Raw genomic sequence first — 15,966 nt, 5'->3', positions numbered from 1 at the left:
TAAAACGTATTAAAGATATGTTTATATTACAACCTGTGTTTTTATTTTCCATCGTAAATATTATTACAACTTACAGAAGAAAATTGAAATTAAATAAAAAAGAACATGTTTTATATGCAAATGTTTTACTACAGGAAATATTGAATTTGAATTTTTCAATGGAATTTGACATTTTGAAGTAATTTGAAGTTAAAAAATTTAAATTTTGGATTCTATCTCAGTATGATCAAATTTATCAAGATACCCCTCTAAATTTTAATTTTTTAAATAAGTTGGTTAAAACCACTATTCCATATCATTTCTCCTGACTACAAAATATCAATAACAATTTCCATGATTTTTATGTTAAATAAGCTTTCTTGAAAAATGCAAATAGCACCGAGGAAAATCTTTTTAAGCACCAACAATTAAAGCTCTTATTATTGTAGGTGATATCCCTATGACATAAACATATTAAGTATTTCTTAATCAATATTAGTTTGAATAAAAAATAAAAAATTGAGAAACAAATAATACCACTTTGAATCTAGTTTGACTACATTTGATTCATATTTTGTTTTGTAATGAAAATAGTAAAGTATCAGTACAGGTAAAATAAAAACAAAACATTATAAAAGAACGCTTGAAAAATAAAAAATAAATCAGAAGAATTTGTACAATAAATTTACGGTACAATTATAAGTACCGTATGTTACTAATTGGACTAATTCATGTTAAAAAGTGCTAAATGTATCACTAATTATGTCAAACGTGCTGCAAACCCCACCAACACATGTTGTGCTGTTTAAAAACTTTTGTTTCGCAAACTTTTAAGTATAATGGGTTCTTTAGTTTTAAGGCTTATTAATGTAATTGGAAAAGGTAGAAAATCCGTGTATCATACAATGTAGAGAAAAATTTTTCTTTTGGTTTTCATTATAGTGGAGAATATTCATTTTTTTTTTTAATAGTTAGTGCTACAGTGTTTAAAGATTATTATATTTATAATATTTATAGGTTGAGCAAAATTGAGGAACACTGTATAGCAGTGTCCCGATCAAACCAATTTACACGGGGAGATTTGAGTTTTGGATAAAAAATTGGGGAGGTTTACCTAATTTATTTAATTTACATTTGGGATGGGGATTTAGCTATGATAATACTTAAATTTTATCTTTTGTAGGTAATATTTTATATTGATATTTTTTAAGTTTGATATTTTCTTAACACTAACTCAAAATGTTCTCCTAGCCTTTAAGATCCTAACTCTTAAACTGGAAATATTTGGGCTTTGCAAGTGATGGCGATAGACAATTATAATCTTCTTTTAAGTGTAAACATTTTATGTTATGGAAAATAATTTAAATTAACACGTGGTCTAAGTAAGACCTTTGTTTTTCTTAATCACTCGCCAGCCCAACCCAATAAATTTCGGCCTATGCTAAAGATAACACGTTAAATTTTTAGCATCGTTATGCATTTTTTGGCAATTCAGTATACTAATAATTTATACAGCCCTACAACAAGTATTTATATATCTCTAAATAAATTTAATCTGCATTTTTTTTAAATTTAATGCCAGATTTTAATATTCCTATGGAAGTTTTTAGGCATAGCTGTAAGGTGGTTTATATTGCACTTGCATACAAAATTAAATGGTTTTAAAAATTTCTGTTCCTTGGAAAAACTACATATGTTCGTAGGTTTTTAAAATTTCCGCCATTTTTAGAGTGTACCTCAACCATTCGCTAATTCTGACCATAGATATTCTTACGTTTTGCCACCAAAAAGGCGGAAATTTAAATAAAAATTATGTAAGCTATTCAAAAGATACACTGCTCGCTCCTACAAAGAGCTACTTTTTCATATAAAGGTTAATTTCACTCGTAGGAAACCTATACACTAAAGGCTATAATCACATTCGGGTGATCGTAAAGGCTATATATATATTATTTTATTATGAGGAGTTTGATAAGAATATCCAAGGTTATTTTAAGAAAGACTTCAGCAGTGTGGGATGTCTCATTTTGTCTCGTATTATAATTGGCTAGTTCATTCTAAGCTTTCCAAACATCTTAGCTTGTTCGACGCGCACTATTTTTATATATTAATATTAATATACAGTGATGGTTGTATTTACATTGTACATATATTTTTTTAAAAGGACTACCCAAGTGATTATTCGAGGCTGACCCTTACAATTCCAATAGCGTGACTTGTACAAGAACGGTACTTTGAAATATTTTAGGTACCACAAGTCACTTTCGAGTTTTGTAAATTTAATTCGCGTTAATGTTTTAGGCTAATTCTCATTGAAAAATAATTACCCGAAATCACTTGGTAGTCATTTCAAATGTACATTTAAAAGTTACATTCCCCCCTTACCAAAACAAAAGATGGGCCCAAACATATCCCTATATTTTAACCCTAAGAAATGCACCTTAATTTTTGTACGATTTATCAATTTCAGATACAAATTGCAATTTTCTATGAATTTGATGAGTTAAGGGTATATGTTTGGTTTTTTTTTAAGATTTTTTTCAAAGCTATTGTTTTTTGTATTTACACGAATTGAAGTATGTAGAGCGGCTTATATACAATCAACCTATTATCTATTGAAATACAAAATTTCAACTATATTTTATATACTTCATTAAATTTTTTTGTTTCTCCGAAAGATATTATAATTGTTAATTACGTTAAATATAGCTTCGCTGGCATTAAAGCTAGATAATTGTATTATGTAACGGGTCCATTTTCACAATATGAGTTTTTGCAAAGGATGATGGATAAATGGTACCAGCAGTGAATAGGGCAAGTTCGATGCTCGTACTTATTACGCATCTGGTGCAACCTAAACTCTACAATCAAGGGCCCTCTTACGATCACGCTCGTTTTCTCAAATTTTACTGACGAAGATCAAAAAGACAAATTTTGATCGTTCCACGAAAGAAGAAATGTAAAGTTTTATGGTTATACAAAAATTGAAAATTGGGTACAAAATAACACTTTCGTCATTATTGGAAGGCATTTTCTCAGAAAGTGTGAGTGGTGTTTAGAAAAAGTGAGCTACGGCACATTATCGTGTGAATCAATATCAAAAAGAATCACTTATGGGAGCAGACTAATTTCAAAAAACACCAAATGTTTCCAAAAACCATATTCGCCCGGGATATGAAGATTAAGTTTCAACTTGAAACGAGAAAAGTTTAAAAATCTTTGACGATAAAAATCATAAACTTTTTCTTTTTTCAAATTTTAACTTATCAATACGTTATTTTTTTGGTCGAAACTATTTAAATTTCAGTTCGTGTCAGGCAGATATTAGTAGAAAATACCACGGAATCTAAATGACAAGAATTGTCCATTTAAAGTTTTCACCATCATTTAAGTACAGAGTTAAATTAAGTAGAGAAAATATGTCTTTTCTTCCAAAAAGTGAATTTAGAATAAATATCCAATTACTTTTAAAGGTGCATAGAAGTAGGATGATTTCTAAAAAGCTAGAGGATAGGCTTGGTGTTTTCGCAACATTGTTGAGTACATATTTTTATATAGGTTTTAAGTTAAATGGAATATCATATTCTCGTACATCTTTTTCCCAGACAAGTTCAATTACAATAATACATTACTCCCATTTACTTACATCTCATAATGTTAGATTTAAACGAATGGGTTTCAATCACATGTTAAGTTTAGAGTTTTGAAATAGACGCGCGTTTTTATTATTAAGAGTTCGAATCAGATCATAAGAATTGACTTCGAAATAGTTCCAATCCAAAAAGTTCGTCAAATTTTACACCGTTTCAAATGCACGTGTTCAATTTTTTTTACGGTTATCACTATGTGTTAATGGAATACGACGCAGGCCTTGTGTATTATATATATATAGAAAATAAAATTGATTTCATTTTGTTAGATTGTTAGTAAAGGAATTGGTTAAGCTGCTTATAAGAACATCCTTCCTGAACCAGATATTTAGACTCGAGTGGCAGAGCCTGGTGAGTGAGCCTCTGAACTAGATCTCGAGTTACTGATGTTAGTTACGATGATGGTGGGCGAATTTGGTCCGTTTTGGACCACAGATGCCTCTTTCACCACATCGGGACCAGGGTTGGATGGTTTCCAATTATCCTTTTATTGCGTTAGTAGTGAAAAGACAGGGATTGGGTAGAAAAAGAAACAAAAATTATAAGACACCTTAGTAGAATACACTAGTATCGTGCAAAGTAATATAGTAACATCCTCATATAATCAGAAGTAAATGAACCGAAGTTATCGAAATGGCGCTCAGAATCGGAGGGCGTTTTCCTTATGAAAATGATGAGAAAATCGAGTCGAATAAAAGCTAATTTCCATCCCCGTCTTTTGACGCGAAAAATTGCACTTGGAAATTGTGGGTATAGCTATTACTATGTATAAAAAATGGTTTCATAAAAACAAAAACGTTTTTTCGGCCTAGGAGCGCACAAAATTTCAATTTCGAGGTCATAAGGAAAACGTCTCCAACATGGGGAGTATAGCAGTCTGATAACTTCGGTTCATTTACTTTTGAGATAACCTAATCTATTTTGGAAGACAATGCAATTTGTCCCACGTTTCTCTCAGAGACGAATCGCTCATAAAATGGGGTTTAAATTTCGTCTATTTTAACGAAAAACTATTCATCAGCTACTGCTGACCACTTAAAAATTTATTATCTTCTTGTTGGAAAATCTGCGATTATGTTGAATAAGATCCAAAATTAATTTTTTAATTTTCCAAATTAGTACATTCAGAAAGGATATTAATTTTTTGTTCGATACACTACTTGAACCTTTCGGTTAAGTAAGTGTTTTTTTTACTTTGGGCGTCGATTTAATTTCCAATAATCCTTGGCCTCAAGTGATTAAGCACATCATCGTCGTTTCTTGTTGACACAGCGTCAAATTCGTTTACGGCGTATTTACCAACTTTATTATTGGGTAGCGTTATTTCGAAATGTTTCATTGACTTCCCAAAGTAAATATCTCTTGTTCATTAATGAGTAAAAATACAATGCACTTGCTTGTATTAGTCAGTAGTGCATCTATATTATCCATATAATGTAAGCAGAAGTAAATGAACCACAGTTATTGAAATTTGTCCCGAGAACTGGGGACATTTTCTTTTAGTACAGAATCTAGGGCTGTGCGATTTGTGGTTTTAGGCAATCGAGTCGGTTATCGAGTATCAATTTTTCATCGAGTATTCGAGTCGAGTAATATTGAAGTCGAGTCGAGTAATCGAGCACATGATTAAGGGGAAAATTTAACTTATTCGAGTCGAGTAACTAAAAAAACCCTCAAGTAATATTTTTAACGAGTCGGGTTATCGAGTACTTGATTGGGAGCTGGTTTTATTCAAGTAATTACGAAATAAAATTTAAAAAGAGTATAAAGTAACTTTCAATGCTGAAAAATATTCCTTTAATTTAAACGAACCAGTTTCCACAACTTTGTAGGCACCATTTATGGCCAACAAAAAGTTGTTAAAATGCCTCTTTGAACTTTGAAGCAACGAGGATTAGAAAAACAAATACTCGACGAGTTTGGAGAGCAACTTATTCGAGTAATCGGGTACCCGAATATGCACTTTTTTGGCACTCGGTAATTGACGAGTGCCAAAAAAAAGGCATAGTACTCGCACAGCCCTAACAGAATCCAGTCTTTTAGCTTTTCACGAAATTTAGGAAATTTAGGAGATGAAACCGTTAATCCACGACAGTAAATCATTAGCTTCAGCTCTCTTGTAACATGGATCCGAGGGGAGTCGTTTAACGATAATTATGTGGGGAAAAATCGTCTTGATAACATGCCTCATTTACTTCTGATGTAACGAATTACCATCGCATATGATAACGAAAAGTCTGTTTTACCTTTTTGGTATTATCAAACGTGGGCGTAGTACTTTCGTCCAGCTTGGCAATTGGTGCTCCCAATTTTTCCTGGACTCCCCTTTCCAAATCTTTTTGGAAACTTCGAACTGAGTTTGGACTGCCCTTGGGGCTTCCGGCGACACTTCCTACTCGACTGCCTCTTCGGCTACCCATTCGACTACCTGGAATTACACATTTAGTTTTCATATGACAATTTATCGATTTGACACTGAAAGGTACGTGACGCGTTAATTTTAGTTATAACGCCATAACCCTTAGCTCATTTTACACGTTTTTGGAACAGATCGACAGTAATGCATGAAAGCGGGTTTTCTTCTGGTACTACCACGAGAATGATTTTGGTTTAGGAATGAATGGGAAATGTAATTTGGAGTTCTGGAATGGTTGGGAATGGACCTTTCCTCTGGTCGCAATACTTTGAATGAGCAGAAATTATAAAATTCATGTCAAATCGAATGGGAATTGTTGAAAGACAAATATTTGAACGGAAATGGGATGGGAATGGATATTGCTTCAACGGGAATGACTGGGAATGGTAACATTTATGTTTCAAATGCTACTTTCTACCAGAAATCATATTTCAGAACTTCAACTAATAAAATTATGGAAGTTCTTTACTTCTGCTCGCAAAATAAATAGATATTTTATTCGTTGTTGTTTAAGACGACTTTTTGAAAAAATATTTTGTTCCGTCATTTAATTAAAATACGGAGCACTTTTTCAGAAAACACTTCACGTCTCTAATTAACATTTTCCCATTTCACCGCAGTGCGGTGGACTTTCGCTTGGTAACCCAATAATTATTCCCACTTGTACGAATTCCAAGGGGTTACAGGCGCGGTTCTAGAAAATGATTCTTGGATGGGCCCATACTTCAGGGAATAGTAGGGGGTGGGGGAGGAAATCAATTGGAAGTTTATATAAATCATAAACTTTTTGTTGGCACGGGCCCACTGGGAAACCCCCTAGAACCGCGCCTGAGTGATTAGCGATATGGAAACCAAATTTTTGAAATCTCAATTTGGGGGAATCCTTTTTGAGCTAAGGGCTTTCCACTGCCACCTGATCAGATTATTCAAGTTGTAACTGTCAGGTATCTGAAAATAATCAATTACTCAGCTCGAGTTAATCTTTTATATTTCCCTCACCCAGCAATCTGATTTCAAATTCTATTTAATTAATTATCTCAAGTAAGTGATCTGAACTAATCTGACTGCTACATTTAGTAAAGCGAATAAAAATAAACAGCAATTAAAATTTTGAAACATAATTTAATTGGGGAATGTGTTAAATTTATAACTGAAATCTGCTCACCCCTTCTATCTGTCGGTTTACTACGAATTCAGATTAGTTTCGGGCTTAAACTATTTGGTTTGAATTTTTACCCGTATCAACTGATCTGATAATATCTGAGCGTAAATGAAAATTATCTGATATCTAATCTATAAGCAAACGGTTAAATTTTTTAAAGGTTAATGTAATACGTAAATTTGAAAAATGAAAAGAAAGTTAATCTATAATCCGCTAGTCCATCTGTAAGGTACGTGTCTATAAAAATCTACGAAAGATGTTACTATAGATTTACTGTAATTCCATCCTGAATTAAAACATTCCCTTCAATTTATTTTAATTAGTGCTCTATTGGACGGTTTTTTAAACTAATTTGGTTGCAAGTCAAGATTTCCAAATGTGGTACCAAAATTAAAGGTGAATTCTCATGAATATTGGCAAATCATTGTTGATCAAGACGAATAGAAACCGAGTTGCTCTATGTGTATGGATTTAACTTTACGGCAAAGTGTTGAGCACACAAACGCTATTGTTGACCAAGTTTCAAAGATGGTTGGTCTTAGCTAATATTTAAATCTATCAGTTTTCGTAAGCAGCCTTCACGACAAACTTTTTTTGGAGCCACCTACTGACCGAAATTTAAACGTGAAAGCTTCCTGCTCGTTCAATATTCTCTACACAACATCCGAAAGTTTCAAACTATAAACATTTACTTCCAAATGTCGTCTGCTAATCTGATATTTCCTCATACATTCATTTGACGGGTGTTATAGCATATGTTGCTATATTGCCAAATCTCGAAGCGTACAGAGTTATTTCAGTTTTACAAGAGATAAAGTCCCCATAGAGCAAAAAAAAACAAAAAAAAAACCCCGGTTAAACACCTCACTTAATGGCAGCTAGGAGCAACAAACACAGCACCCTACACAAGGAGAACGCAACCCGTCAAAAGTCGTGGATTTTCTTGTGTACAATTTTCATTGGTTAGACGCTTTAGGGCCTGCTGACGTCGGAAGGGGAAAATCAGAAAATTGTCTTCCCCCTTTCCGTAAAACGTTCAGCGTAAAGGTTCGTCCAATGAAATTTGTAGGCAACACTGCCTTAGCGTATTTAGAGGCTAGCTGCGTTCTCCTTGTGTTTGTTGCTCCTAGATAGCAGCCATAGGTAAAGCTAAGCAGTGGTACTATTCTATTATGAAATTAGAACAGCATAATAACACGAAGATAGCTTTCTATAATCACAAAAGTGCAAAATTAGGTAAGGGTTAAGGGGCCAAGCATTGATCTACAGCTAACACCTTGACGGGGGTGGGTACTTTACCTGGTCTAGATCTGGGCGGCCCTCCGACGGACAGTTGCGAACAGATACTGGGGTGTCTTGACACCGGGACTTGCAAACTGGAGTGGCTGGTTCTCCTGCCCTTTTTGTCCTTTCCCAGTTTGATGTGCATCAAACGAGGATGAGGGGAGTTGAAAATGGTACGGTGGTTGCGGAATCGAGCCCTTCATAAAAAAAAGACACAGTTAAAATCGTAAGAAGTGGATTTGGGTACGTGGGTTTGAAGGTGTGCTGGGGATGGTCACAGTACCTGCTGAACAAATGCAAGGCCACGCATATCCCGACGAACATAATTGCCATGACTACTATGATAATGATCATGTTGGTTTCCATTTGGTACGGCTTTGGTCCATTGCGACGGATCGTATGGTCTCCTTGGTTGTCTGGAAAGTTCGTTAAAAAACATCAGTAGGTGCAAATATAACGAATTTGTCGGTTTGATGACTTTTAATACGCACATGGAAGTGTAAATGTCTAACTTTCAGCGTTATAAGTACACAGTGGCGTCGGAAGGGGGGGGGGATACAGAAGGGTTGGGAACCCTAAAATTTCTCGTCCGATTTTCAAATTGGTAAAGTTACTTTTCAGAAAGATTGAAACTAAAAGCTTTACCATTATTCTTAATTTAATTTAATTTAATATTTAAATTATTACCCGTTATTTATCTAGGGTTTAGTCAAATACGTTTAAGGACTATGTTGTATATATTATAACTATATAAAGAACAGAGAACTAGAGGTCGGGGATGGTTAATTTTTATTCAATAGATAAAGCTCTCAAAATTATTCGTAAAACGTTTTGATCAAGTAATTTATATTTCTGTATTATCTGATGAATTTTTTGATAAATTTGTAAAAATCATCGGAAAAACGACGTTTTTTTCGATAAAAAGCTCAAATTTTACGAATAATACATATTTTTTAATCATTTTCCGAAATATGAACCGGTAAATTTCTTTGTTTACATTTTTTCCCCAAAAAAAATCAATTTAATCATGGATAATGATTAACCGTTACCGACCTCTACAGAGAACCACTGATGTACAATAACACTTTATTTAAAGCTATGCTAAGGGTTTAGTTGATTTTAAAAGTCAGCTACTACCCTTTGGACCATCTCACGGTTCTCTGCAACAGGAGGGGGGGGGGGGTATATTAAGTATATTAAAAACCCTAGAAGAGTAACGGTAACTCCATACAGTTAAGAAATTTTTAGATATACTGCAGAGAAGCGATTTTTCATTACACCACTATTTTACCCTGTGGTTTCAACTAAATTGTATTAACTTTAAGTATTCTTAAGCCTCTCAATTCCAAAATACTTCGGACGCCACAGTAGGTACCTTTTTCGAAACCTTTTCGAACAGACATCTAGAGTTTTATTCTCATTTTAAGCGATTAGCTTCCATTCTCGGCTAAGCTCAAAATAACGTACGCAATTAGATTTCAGTAGAGTATAATCCAGCGGTTTCTAGAGTCTTTTGTGAAGTGTAGCTACCGGTTGGCCTAAGAATTTTAATACTCTCACCAATTTTGTCTTTTCACTTTAATACGCTTTACAGTTCTTTAATAAAGTTTACAAGGAAAGTTTACGAAGCGAAAACGCGACTTTTACCCTTAATTCGGAAGAGTTAAGATGGGTTTCTCCTAAGGGATCATCTACCTTATAAAAATGAGCCTTAATCTAAGGATAAAAAATTCGTCCAGGTTTCCTCTAAGGAAAAATTCGTTGTGACGTGAGGGGCGTACGGCTTTCGTGCTGAGTTTAGCACCTGTCATCCGAAGAAGATAAACTTTTACGCGTATAAAATATTACGTTAAAGTAAAAACGTTTCTGAGAGTATATAATGGCAGAGACGCCTCATCTTCGGGGACAAGTAGCCCGGGTTTCGATTATAGGTTTTCTTACGCTTTGATCCACCGGCTTCACCCCCGATTAGAGGAGAATCGAGTTTCTTTCTGCCTAACTGCTCAGAATTTGGAAGGTGGTCCGCTAAAATCGATATATAGTTTTTAAGCGGGTTTGCCTATCGGCCACGGATTCATTTATCAATAGTCTCTATTGGGCTGCCTAGCTAGTACATTGAGTTTGGGCTTTAGAGAATAGACTTACGAAGCTCGAGGGGAGTCAGATTCTAACGCGTTCCCTTTACTTACCACAAAATCGTTAAGCACATTTAGCGTGATCAATGCGTGAGAGTTTTAGGGCAAATTTACGTGTCTAACTGGTAAGGGATTGAATAAAGAGGATCATCCAACATCCACGTTATCGGTGGGAAAGAGTGATACGTAAAGAATAAAGATTAATTGAGAAAAAGAGAAAAGAGTGGAGACATAAAGGATTGAGTGAATTGATGTATACCGTGGATACAAGAGTTGTTTGCGTCTTGGTAGTGGATGAATCCGGGTTTGCAGGAGCAGCGACCCTGTATGCAATCTGTGGTGTTGGGATCCAACCCCGAAGAGCGACATTGCACCGCGAATTTGCAATCCTCGTGCAGTGAGCGGACTGACAGGAAAAGAGAGAGAGAGAGAGAGAGAAAGACAACATATCAGGCAAACACACGGGACATACAATCTAATGCACAGTTACGATAAGACAGCAAGGCCAGTGTCAGGTTTTGGGGCCCGCTGGAACCGGTATTGTTAGTGACCTCTAATCTCCCCCTAGCATAGACCAAATCTTACCCCATTGATAGTTACGCTCTGCATCAATAATAAAAGCAATTTCCTGATCGGGAAATAAGTTCAAAATCTTAATAAGTACGGAAATTACGGAAGCACTTTTAGACACTCGAAGATGGCGAATTTTAATAGTGAAACTTTGACAATACGAATTGAGACTGCTTAAATCTGTAACACTTTATAGAATCTAATACAAACTAAACAAAATTATATGAATTGCAATTTTTTTTCATTTGTTTCAAAGATTTTTCTTTAAGCGTAAGTGACATGATAACTACATTATATTAATATTTATTATTAATATAATTTATTGTACTTATTTATGATTATGTTATGATTATGGTCTAATTTATTCCCACGAAAAAGTCACCGGCGTACTCTTCAATGATAAGAAGATCGTGCATTTTGATTATGAATTAGTTAAAAACCATTTTTAATATAATTTTATAAATATTCCTAAAAGATATCAATGATCAAAGCAACAGTTAAAGCGTATACATTAAGGGGGAAGAATACAGTAAAAGCCTCTTTTTCGTTCAAGCTGAACGTTTCTGTTTTAACAATTACCGCATTGAATTATATTTTTCTTATTAGGCTAGTGCTTAAAATAATTTGGAGAATTCTAATATTAATAGTTGACGATATATAAGGTCCTAACTAAAGGGTAGTTTGGGCGCTTGCCCAACTTGTTTAGCTCCGGGGGTCCGAATTAAAACGTAATAACTTAATTACTTTAAAATTTAAAATTGACAAAATTATTTTAGTCACTAAACAAGAGGCTGGTCTACGCTTAAATATTAATTTTATAAGTTAAAATACAAAATTAAAAAAGTTCAGCTTGAAATAGCGCGAAAGTAGACAATGTTCACTGTAGTCTTCCCCCTTAAGACCTCCAAATAAAAGCGCCAAGGTGTCATGCATCGAGTTAGAAATCAAATAGTTTTCCTTAGCAAACCTTATCTTATATATATATGTATACCACTTCTGGTATAGGATCAAACCGCCAAAAAAAGGTTGAGATTCCTACGGCATCTCATATTCCACGGAATGCAATTCAAAGCATTGAATTCCATCATTTCGGTTGGGGGGGGAGATCGATCGGGGGAAAGAAAGTGAGCGAAAGAGGCTCTGGATAAACATGAACCATCTGTTGCCAATCTTTCGATCATCTAAGAATGCTATGGGCGGTCGTGGGTGGAATGACGAAAACAAGATGGTTCAGTTTATAAATAACAGTTGCTCTTCGAGGAGAATGCGCTCTTGGTTACACATAATGCGATTCGAAGAACAATTAGTAACATCTTGGAAATGGAACGGGAATAGTTTATTTCAATTATTTAACACAAACTGGAGTGATGTCTTTAAATAGTTATTTGTTTCAATAGGTGGTTTAATTTCGCCTGTTCTCGGACTAAAAGTGTACTCTTTTTTACCCTAAAACGTTTTATTCGCCTGTTCCGGGGATGATAATTACTCCGGCCCATAAACTATTCGCTGGTTCCGGAGTATTAGGGCTACTCTTTTTACTACTTCTGAAAAGGAGGTTTAAAGGTGTAAACCTGATTTGGTCGTTTCCTAGCCAGAATCTATCTGCTAAAAAGGACACAGGCAGCCATTTTGGAAAAACGTTTTTACTCCGACTCAAAGTATCTTTTTGTAGTGACTGTCGCACCATCTGGTTTATCCCATTTCTACAAAACTTAATTAATATATGCTTTCAAAAATCCACCGTAGATGGTGCCACCTAGGAGCAACAAACACCAGGAGAAAGCAGCTAGTCTTTAAACACGCTAACGCAGAGTTGTGTACAAATTTCATTGGACGAACCTTCACGCTGAACGTTTTACGGAAAGGGGGAAGACAACTTCCGAATTTTCCCCTTCCGACGGCAGCAGGCGCTAAAGCGTCTAACCAATGAAAAATGTACACAAGAAAATGCACAACTTTTGACGGGTTGCGTTCTCCTTGTATGGGGTGCTGTGTTTGTCGCCTAGTTCACACGGGCAGTGTTTTCCTGGTTTTCTATATTTTCTAGTTTTACCGCCTTTTCCCGTGGTTCTGGCGCGCAGGAACACAACTGTACACACGGACAAAATTTGCCGGATTTTATCACAGCGAGCGCTGCCGGGGAACGAGGAAACGGATTACCTTTTTTTGAGGGGCGTTGGGCTCGACCAGTCAGCGAGCGTTATGCCGTCACGTGGGAGACGCAAAAATTCTTAAGCCTACTTTTAAAGACTTTCAAAATCGCTCCTTATATCACGTGACAGCGAAACGCTCGCTGATTAGTCGAACTCAAAGAGCTTCAAAAACCGGGAAAATAAAGTAGAGATATTTCAACACTTTTTTCTCCGTTTTCTCGTTTACCGGCAGCGCTGACGGCGGAAAAATCCGTTAAATTTGGTCCGTGTGTACAGTCGTTTTCCCGTGCGCCAGAAAAACGGGAAAAGATGGTAAAACGAGAAAATAGAGAAAATCAGGAAAACACTGCCCGTGTGAACCAGCCTTAATACTGAAATAGCAGCCCAGGGAAAATAACTCTAAAAACCTCTAAATTACCTAACTAAAATGGTATCTAAATTTCTATAAGCAATTCTAGTACGGCATCAAACACATTTACGATTGCAATAGCTTCAACGTGGTTAACTGTCTAGGCGGAACTAAATGTTAGATAACTTGGGATAGCTAGGGGGGAGGGGTTCCTTTTCCGCTCACGCCACTGATAGTGGAAGAGTATTTGGTCCACCGTTTTCTCCTAGTCCTCCAGATACTCGCGAAGAAGGTAATTCCGAGGCTATGCTGGATATAAGTAAGCGAAGGGTCGAGTTTGGAGAGATAAGCGAATGGAGAAGGTGGTCTATCTCTCGAGCTCACGTTATTGTTTCTCCGAATGGGCTAATAAAAGAAAAGTCGGCCCAGCCTCGCTCGAGAAGGAGAATTTGATCGAAGGACCACGCGGAAAAAGCTACCGAAATCCGAATGAATAATTTATTCTCACCAACGAACTCACTCGCAGTTAGGCGAGCTGTCTCTAATTTATTGAAATTATAACGACTAGATTTTTTAGAACTCTAGCTACTTGTAAATAACTATTTGCAAAGTTTCGAAGCATGTCGTTCTGGGGTTTTGACTTTGGTCGGGTCATTGAGTTGGGAATATTAATCTAGAGATCCAATCAAATCTGCTCCCCGCGAAACAAATTTTTGAAAATTACGAATTTGCCGTCTCCTCTAAAATGACGAGAAAACGTTATCATATGACCCGTGGCGCCATCCATTATTTTTGAAAAACAAATATTTTTGCCGGAAAATGGGTCTTATTTGAACGAACCATTGAGAGATAGACGGCGCCACGGGTAGAATGATAAAGTTTTCTCGTCATTTGGGGGCAGATGAAAGTATGCTTATTTTTTAAAAACTTGTTTCGCGTAATACTGAAATCCGACGTTTTGATTGGACCTCTAGATTAATATTCCCAACTCAATGGGTCGGGTTATTGCTGTTTTTTTGTACCACTGTTTTATTGTTATTTTTCAACCGGATTTACGCCGTTGCCTGACATTATTTTAATTATATTATTTGTACATGCGGAATGCATAAACACATTGGCTATTTTTCAATGAGTTTTAGTGTTTTATTGCGAAATAAAATTTATCTAATGTGGTATGATCACATTTTTGAACAGGTGAAATTTTAACGATACGGTATATCAGAAAATTTTACCGCGTACGAAAATATTTATAACGTGGTATGATAGCGTATTTGAAGCTCTGGGAAAATATCTAGAACTTAATATATTTTTATTAAAATTCGATAGTATCAGAAATAAATGAACGGAAGTTATCGAAATAGTGCTCAGAATCGGAGGGCGTTTTTCTTATGAAAATGATGAGAAAATCGAGTCAAATAAAAGTAAATTTCCATCCCCGTCTTTTGACGCGATAAATTGCACTTGGGAATTGTGGGTATAGCTATTTCTATGTGTAAAAAATAGTTTCATAAAAACCAAAACGTTTTTTTTTTCAAATTCGAGGTCAAAATGTAACTCCATAAGGAAAACGCCTCCAACATGGGGAGTATAGCAGTCTGATAACTTCGGTTCATTTACTTCTGATACTATCTAATATGAAATGGAGGTGGCAACACCTAACTACATCATCTTAGGACGCTACTAAAGTTGTGAAGTCCTCCCCTTTAGACTACGTATGAAAAATGTCAGTCGGTGCATAGTTCTTATTACAGCAACTAGATGTCGGTCAAAACACTGAAATTCTTCAACGCATCCGTATAGATCTACTTTTCAATATCATTACGTCCCAAACTCAATATTCAGAATGCGAATTAAAGTAGATGACGCGAGTTTCCCCAATATGACCAAGGATGGCCTTTTCATCGAAGAAAAAAACACAATGTCTTTTCCTGACAATTTATCAAGAGATTCTGGTCTGTCAGATGAGGCAAAAGCCCCTCAGAAATTCCGTCAAGAAAGGGGACATCAAATTTAGAAGCGGCGTACGGTTCTTTTCGCCCAAAGGGACACGGGCGATCGAAAGGGGGCGCCAGCGTCGCTCTTTTCCGACGATATATTTCATCCTCGGAGTAAACGACATTGTCGTAAAAATGCCAAGTGTTCCACGTCCACTATAAATCGTCGATAGTTGATATTCCAGAGCTCGCTTTCAAAGGGACGCCTGCTATATTCCGATCTTCCTTCTTAAGCAGATTTTTACGAGCCGGCGATCTCGCCTGTTCCGAGAGG

The 15,966-nt window shown here is 35.7% G+C and overlaps 1 protein-coding gene across 2 annotated transcripts in view; it reads right to left on the bottom strand.

The window, feature by feature from the left end:
* Positions 1 to 3,660: 3,660 nt before the first annotated feature.
* The window catches only part of LOC149922432 (uncharacterized), a 71,542-nt gene continuing 59,236 nt past the window's right edge, over positions 3,661 to 15,966 (bottom strand). The window contains exons 3-7 of one of the 2 annotated variants that reach the window (XM_090162931.1): positions 10,886 to 11,032; positions 8,775 to 8,907; positions 8,507 to 8,688; positions 5,876 to 6,057; positions 3,661 to 4,113 (exon numbers count right to left, since the gene is read on the bottom strand). In XM_090162931.1, coding sequence (XP_090019057.1) covers positions 3,958 to 4,113; positions 5,876 to 6,057; positions 8,507 to 8,688; positions 8,775 to 8,907; positions 10,886 to 11,032 — 800 coding nt within the window. In that variant the 3' untranslated portion in view covers positions 3,661 to 3,957. The remainder of the gene's footprint in view (positions 4,114 to 5,875; positions 6,058 to 8,506; positions 8,689 to 8,774; positions 8,908 to 10,885; positions 11,033 to 15,966) is intronic. The other variant, XM_090162932.1, reaches the window with a different exon arrangement.

Source organism: Leiobunum rupestre, chromosome 11, assembly GCF_980474605.1.
Source record: "Leiobunum rupestre chromosome 11, qqLeiRupe1.1.hap1, whole genome shotgun sequence".
NCBI classification, from domain to species: Eukaryota; Metazoa; Arthropoda; class Arachnida; order Opiliones; family Sclerosomatidae; genus Leiobunum; species Leiobunum rupestre.
Note: the sequence above shows the minus strand (reverse complement) of the source record. Positions and strands in the feature narration are given on the sequence as shown.